The 6,791-nt window shown below is 50.5% G+C and overlaps 1 protein-coding gene across 1 annotated transcript in view; it reads left to right on the forward strand.

Moving 5' to 3' along the window:
- ASCC1 (activating signal cointegrator 1 complex subunit 1) overlaps nucleotides 1–4,914 on the forward strand; it is a 33,438-nt gene extending 28,524 nt beyond the window's left edge. Inside the window, exon 9 of the mRNA XM_057381117.1 lies at nucleotides 4,159–4,914. Within this exon, the coding sequence (XP_057237100.1) occupies nucleotides 4,159–4,275 (117 nt within the window). The 3' untranslated portion in view covers nucleotides 4,276–4,914. The remainder of the gene's footprint in view (nucleotides 1–4,158) is intronic.
- Nucleotides 4,915–6,791: the final 1,877 nt, after the last annotated feature.

The following is a 6,791-nucleotide window of genomic DNA, read 5'->3' on the forward strand; positions in this document are numbered from 1 at the left end:
TTTGGCTCAAGTTTGCAAGGAGCGAGCAGTTTGTTGTGTGATTGTGTCTCTCCCAACACGAGTCTTCAGCTTCTTGTCTTCCTTCAGAAAATGGTTGTCTCATCCCAAGGGAGCACTGCTGTGTAATTTGTGGGTAATCAAGGGGAACAGACCTCAGAGGAAGAAGTTTCCAGCATCTGAACAGAATTGTCTTGAATGGGAGAAAATGGGGTCTTAGAAATGACAGGTGTGCTACTGGCTTTTCCTGGCTCAGRATRTAAYKACTTTGGYGGGAGCAKGGGAGGAAAACTTGCTTTCTGGGAKCTGCSACAGAGCTGCCTGCCTTCCATCATTACCTGAGTGGTGTGTCCTTGGACCCAGTCCCCACAAAGGGAGAGTGAGGAGCACTWGGGCCTGTGGTAGTTTGCAGGCTGGCCTGGGAAGGATGGGTAATCCATCATCCAGTTCTCTCCTTCTCTTGGGAACTCATGGCTTTTGGGGAGGGCAGTGTGGCTGTAGTCTGTGCCATCCCCTGCAGATCCTGGGCTGCTGCTGCTGCCACTCTCGAGGCACCTGCTCTGTCCCCAYGGGAGATGCAGGCATCCTTGCTGAACGTTTTCTGAGCCTTTGGCTGTGGTTTGAAAGGCAGGGTGCGTCTTGTGGCAGGTTTGCTTGGAGGTGCTGGGTCTGGGGTTAAAAGTTAACAATGCTCTTTCCTTATTCCATTCTAWTTCAATTTGGAAAGGCAGCAGGGAGACAGAGGGTACTTAGCCCTCTAAGTGCTATTCCCTTGATGGGGAGTTAGTAGCTTTCACGGTATAGTGGCGTTTATTCTGTAAGCTGACCTTTACCTCCCTCAGGTTCACTCTCATTTATAACACTTAAAAAAAAAAATCCCAACCCCCATCCTCTTATTTATTCCTTGGGCATCGAGGACGTAAATCCTTTGGCGTGTTTGGATTTATAGAATTACTGTGCTTTTGCTGAGCCTYGCGTCCCACTCCAATCAAATGACACGGCACTGCGGGTGATTGCATTTCTCCTCCCCTGCCTCCCTCCTGGCTGCTCCTGAGCCACGTCTCYTTGTGTTCCCTGCACCCTTTGCAGGSAAAGGTGGGCCCTTGGCAGCTGAGRAAARGSACAGGAAAGGGGAATCTGCCAATCTTCAGGTTATTCTGAAGGGCGACAACCTCCAGGTACCTTTTTTCCTGGCGCAGAATAAAAAATGCTAAGATGCTTTTCCAGGAGGGATTTCATCAGCTGTGCTCCAGGCCTCCTCTGAAACCGGAGCGTTTCCGTGGTGGCTGGGGAGAGGGGGGAGTTATAAATATCTTTCTCAGCTCTGCTTGGCTTCTCCTCAAGATAAATAGAAGTGAAAGTCAAAAGTAGAGGCTTGGCTCTCTGCAATCTTTTTCCCGAGTCCCCAGGGACCTGAGCACAGGATGCTTTTGTGATGGGAAGACACTTCCTGGTGTTTCTGGGGTCTTGGAGGATTTCTGGTGTTTCAGAGGTCTCTCTCCACACTGCCTGAGRCAGGTCTCAGATTTTGCAGTGATCTCCATGCCTGGGGTCCGGTGGCTTCTGTCGTGGGAAGCCTCAGGGGGCACTGGAGCATCGCTGAGAAGTCAGCCTGAAACAAGAGCAGAAAAAGTGTCAGTGGTTGTCCTCTAAATCTTGTAGCATGTTTACTCTCAGAAAGTACAGCCACATTACCAGAAATCAATAGTTCTAGCAGCGTTCCTGCCTGGGAAACACACAGCTGCTCGGACACGYAGGAGGTGGTGAATCTTATAAAAGCCGGGGGAATACAAAGAGCTTTGGTACAAGGGCTTTGCTGCACTTTGCTGCACTTTTAGCAGTGTACAAATGGAGGGCCCTTGACCTGGGCAGTCTTCTGRGGCTTGCTGATCATCCTTCATCTCTGATGTGCCCGAGGCTATGTGAGGCAAGAGGGGCTGGGAGAGGGTTTGTCTCATTAACTAATTTTTKCTTTGAAGTACCTGTGTTTAGTAAGAAAAACAGGTTGTGGTATGCAACAATAATATAAACAAGACTCTTCCTTTGGCTGCTTTGTGGAAAGGTTTGACTTCTAGTKCTGCTCATGAGTCTGACACATCCCAGCATTTCATTTGTTTTCTTCACAGAATCCTGGACTGGTTTGGGTTGGAAAGGACCTTAAAGACCACCTTGTTCCACCTCTCTTGCCAATGCACAGGGACACTTTACACCAGGTCACTCCCAATCCCATCCAGCCTGGCCTTGGACATTTCCAGGGATCCAGGGGCAGCCACAGTTTCTCTGGGTAATGTGTGCCRGGGCCTCACCACTCTCACAGGGAAGAATTTCTTCCTAATCTCTGAATCATGCTCGGGCAGTGGGAAAGCCATTCCTTCTTGTCCCATCATTCCATACCCTTGTCCAAAGTCCCTCTCAGCTGCCTTGGAGCCCCTTTAGGCACTGGAGGGGGCCCTCTACAAACCATAGTGCTCCTTGTTTACCAGCACACCTGCCACTSCCTCTGTTAGGAATGAGAGAGGTGGAGAGTGCTCTGTGAAGGAAATTAATATCAATATGAACAGCCATTGGGACAGGGACTGGTGTTAAGGTTTGGAGTGCAGTGGGCATGATGGCAGAGCGCTGCTTCATTCTGGGGTCAGCCAAAACAAAAAGAGAAAGGTGACCAACCCCTTTTTACTGCCATCTCTTATTAATGAGACATTTTATCCTAAGTCCTCCAACACGAACGTCGCAGGCTTTTGGGAACATAATTAATCTTTAATTGTATAAATCTTTAATTGTATGAAATGGAGTTTGTATCGCTGTCATCATTTCTCTTTTCTCTTTCCCTCCTCTCTCTGTTTGAGATGCTTCCTTAGCACAGCTTCTTTTCCACAGGGTGCTCTGCTTTAGGGCAGTGACCCGGTGGAGCCACCATTCACAGTGTCCCTGGAGGCCACGCTGCTGCCCTGGGGTCTCTTGCTCTGCCCCAAGACGGGCAGGGAATCACTTTCCTTATGGCACTTTTCCTTTGTGGAGTGACAGCAAACCCAGGAATTGTCCCGAAAGAAATCTAGCTGCTCTCCTCTGGAAAAAAGGGTATTTACAAACTAGAATACTCTGGAGAGAACCAACAAAAGAGCAGTTGTGCCCAAATCAGTGCCAGGCAGAGCCAAATGCCTCTTTGGAGGAGGTGAAGTGCAGCCTTTCAGATGCTAAGTAGGTATTTGGGATTTCAGTCATTCCCTCTGTGGAGGAATTGATGCACCATTGGCTCTAGGAGGATTAATGTGTTGGCTTTGCTTCATGCCTTCTGTAAGGGCAGGAAGGGCTGTGGGACTGTGGCAAGCCCACGCCTGCAGGGCCAGATAGAAAATTGAATAGGAGGCAGATGGAATGGACATTTTGGGGATCTCCAAGGTGGGGAGATGTCGMTATGCAGGTTCTCTGTGACTCACAGCTCTCAGGTTAAACAGAGCTTCAAAATTAGCATCTCCACCGAGAAGCTTTTCCTGGGGCACAGCTGATGTTCCCAGGTAGAGCAATTTCCTGCTGCTTAATGGAACAGGAGGAGCATTTTACGCTTGGACACGATGCTTTTCCAGCAATAACTTCTTGTAAGAAATTCTGATGTCATTTTTTCGGTCTGCTCTGTAGGTTGGATTAATGGGCAAGGACACGCCCCCCGGGTGCCGGAGTTGGCTTGCTTTCCTTAATTTGCACTCAAGTCTTTGCTGAACAAAGACAGATTTGTTGAACAAAGCGGGGTCAGTGCTGGTGTGGGGAGCCTTGTGCCTCTAGCCTGCTAGTTTGAATTAGGACTGAGCTGTAACTGTTAAGTCCTGCGTCCTGTGGCCTGGATTGGTACAAACCTCCTGGCCTCAATCCTTGCTCCTTGCAGAGCCTGCAGCCTCGAGAGCCACCCGGGGGTGGTGCCTCCCCACGCTCCCTCAGTGACACAGGCAGCAAAACGGGAGGTTGGGCAGCTGCTGCTGTAGATAAAAAGGGTTCAAGTGCAGTCTTTAGAGGGAAAAATAATATAAAAACCAGTTTCATTTAAAGGCAAACCCAGTCTGTGAGTGGAGGCTTTTGACAGGGCCAGCTCCTGCGAGAGAGCCAAGGGCCAGCCGCAGGCTCCGTTTCTCTGGTGCCCTTCAAGTGTTTTTTTCTTCTCCCTTTCAGCTCTTCGAGAACTTCTACTTCGGGGAGGTGCAGCTGAACTCAGTGYGTCTCTCCCAGAGGTTCTCCTCGGATGCCTCTGGCTACTACGCCACGTCTGGGCAGCTGTGCTTCTCCTGAGGCGGCTGTGGCGGGTCTGCTCTGAGCRTGAATCCTCGGTGAAATGTTTTATAGGATCTGAATCTTGGATGGGAACCTGGGAACTTCAAGCAGAGATGCCTCATGACTCCTCGGAAGCATGGGAGCCATAGCATTTCTCTGCAGCTTTTCCTATACCTATTGCCTGCCCTCTCCGTGGGGATTGCCAGGCTTCTTCCTCCTCCTCTCCCCAAAATGTCACCAAGTTGCCTGTTTGATGTCTGTGGACTGTTTGCTTTCTGAGAAAACAACTAGAAGTGTGGCTTTTGGGGCACTGGGAATGTTTAAACATGGCTGTATTTCAGAGGAAGGAAGTTTGTTCTTAAAATAAGTATTTAAAATCCAGGAGAGCTTCCCCGGAGCACGATTTAACGATATTGAGGTCAGGCATTGCTTGGATCTCCAGCAGCGTGCCTGTGTGATGTAGATCTCCAAATAAATTAATTCCCTTCAAAAGCAAAGTGTTGATCTCCTGTTGCATTGATAGTTTCTGTAATTAAACTTCCAGCACACAACTATGATAATAAGAAAGYGTTGATGGTAAGAGCTCTTTCCAGTGACCGTTTTGGAGCGTGTCAAAAAACATATGCCTTGTAGGTGGTTTCTCCATTAAAAGCAACACCAAGCTCTTTGATTCTATTGTGAATCCTTCAGAGATCTCAAGACAACGTTGTTTTTTCCTGTAAATCTCCACGTTTGGTAAAAATAGCGATGCAGGCTTTCAACTTGCCCTAGGATAAACGTTTCGAAAAATGGAAGGTGCTGGTGCTTGGGTGTTCTGAGACAAAACAGGTGCTGCTGCCCATTCCTAGTTGCTTCCATGGATATGCAGTCACACTGTGGTAGAGGTGGACAGTGTCTCAGCTGGGGATAGGGATGCTCCAGCAGAACCCACCTGTCATAGTGATCATTTCTAAGGGGGTCTTCATCCCATTTCCTCCCTGCAGAGTGAGGTGGCTGTGTGGTCACGCACAAACAGCACTGGAGTCGTTCAGGAATTGGGACTGCTTTCCTTTCTCCCCCCAAATGTGTTTCTGTTTGCCTTTCCCAGACCAAATTGCCTGTCTGCTTTCAAGCCTGCCTGCCAGGCAATCAAATCATCTGTGCTTTTGCCGGCTGCCCTTGGTTGTACCCAGTTACAATTTTTGTGTCCTTTTCCACGGAGTCAAACGCCTCTGTGCTCTCCAAAAGCTGCCTCCCGAACGGTTCCCTCAGCAAGCAGAGCACCAGCACACACTCACAGGGAGGTGCTGAGAGCACTTAACACCGGTTGCTGTCATCTTTCCGCCAGCCTGAAGAGGTACTTGCAAATCTTGTCGGAACAGACCTGGGAGCTGCTCACGCAGCCGCCAGGAAAGGGGAGATGCACCTTGGAAGGCTTCTGCCTGATGGGTTTTTAACGACTCTCACCAAGAAGYTGAGGCAAACACGGATTTTTGACAATTGGAGCGTACTCCTCTTCTCACTTGTGTAAACATGTTTCAGTGATAATTCTTTAGGAAGCTGGTTGAATTTCGCTGGTAAGCAGCTTATCCCGCTGCTCTAGCTTGGCACAGCAAAATTCATTTCACACCTCTTTCCCCAGGCAGAATTAAGAATCCTGATATTTTCCCTGTCACCAGTGGGGTTTGCAGGCAGTTATCCCTCCCATCCTGAGGGTCCTGGGAAGGAGAAGAAAAGCTGGATGTGTGCTGTGGCATCCCTGGCTGAAGCTGTGCAGGAGCTGTAGCTGAGGTGAATTGTCACTTGTTGCCCACCCAGATTTCAGCCTGCAGAGAGGGGGAAATCCAAAAGCAAAACCTTGGAATAGGGGTGTGAGTCTTCCCTGGAGCCCTAAAATGCTGTGCTGGCATGGCTGGTGAAGGGGAACCACACAGTGGGCATTGCAGGAAGAGGGGTTGGAGGATGTGAGATGTAGGGTGGGGACATGGCAGGGACAAGGGGTTRTGGGRTAGGGRTGCAGTAAGGACTGRGAATGSAGRATGTGGGGTACAGAATGGAGATGYGGAAGGAATGGGGGATATGGGGTGRKTGYGTGGTGAAAATGAGGGATGTGGGGTGTCTGGTGCTGGATGGGGATGTGTCAGGGGATGCAGGATGGGGGATGTGAGGTAGAGACCTAGCAGGAATGAGGGATGCTGGGTCCTGAAGGATGCAGGATAGAGGTATGGCAGGGATGCAGTATGAGAACGCGGCAGGGACCAGGGATGCAGGATAGAGGATGCGGGAAGGGGGTGTGTCAGGGGAAGCAGAATGGGGAATGCAGGATGGGAACAGGGTAGGACGAGGAGTGCGGGATGAGGACTTCAGGATGGGGGTGTGGCAGGGAATGCGGGATGCAGGATGAGGGASGCGGAACGCGGGACGGGGACAGGTCAGGGACGAGGGTGCAGGATGGGGRCAGAAGGAGGACCGGCGCTGCCGCCGAGCTGTGCGGTGCCGGCGGCTCCCCCGCCCCGGTGCCGGCGCGCAGGTGCGGCGGGCGCGGCGGAGGCCCC

Source organism: Malurus melanocephalus, unplaced genomic scaffold (assembly GCF_030028575.1).
Source record: "Malurus melanocephalus ecotype Western Australia unplaced genomic scaffold, MMel_1.1 scaffold_491, whole genome shotgun sequence".
Classification (NCBI taxonomy): domain Eukaryota; kingdom Metazoa; phylum Chordata; class Aves; order Passeriformes; family Maluridae; genus Malurus; species Malurus melanocephalus.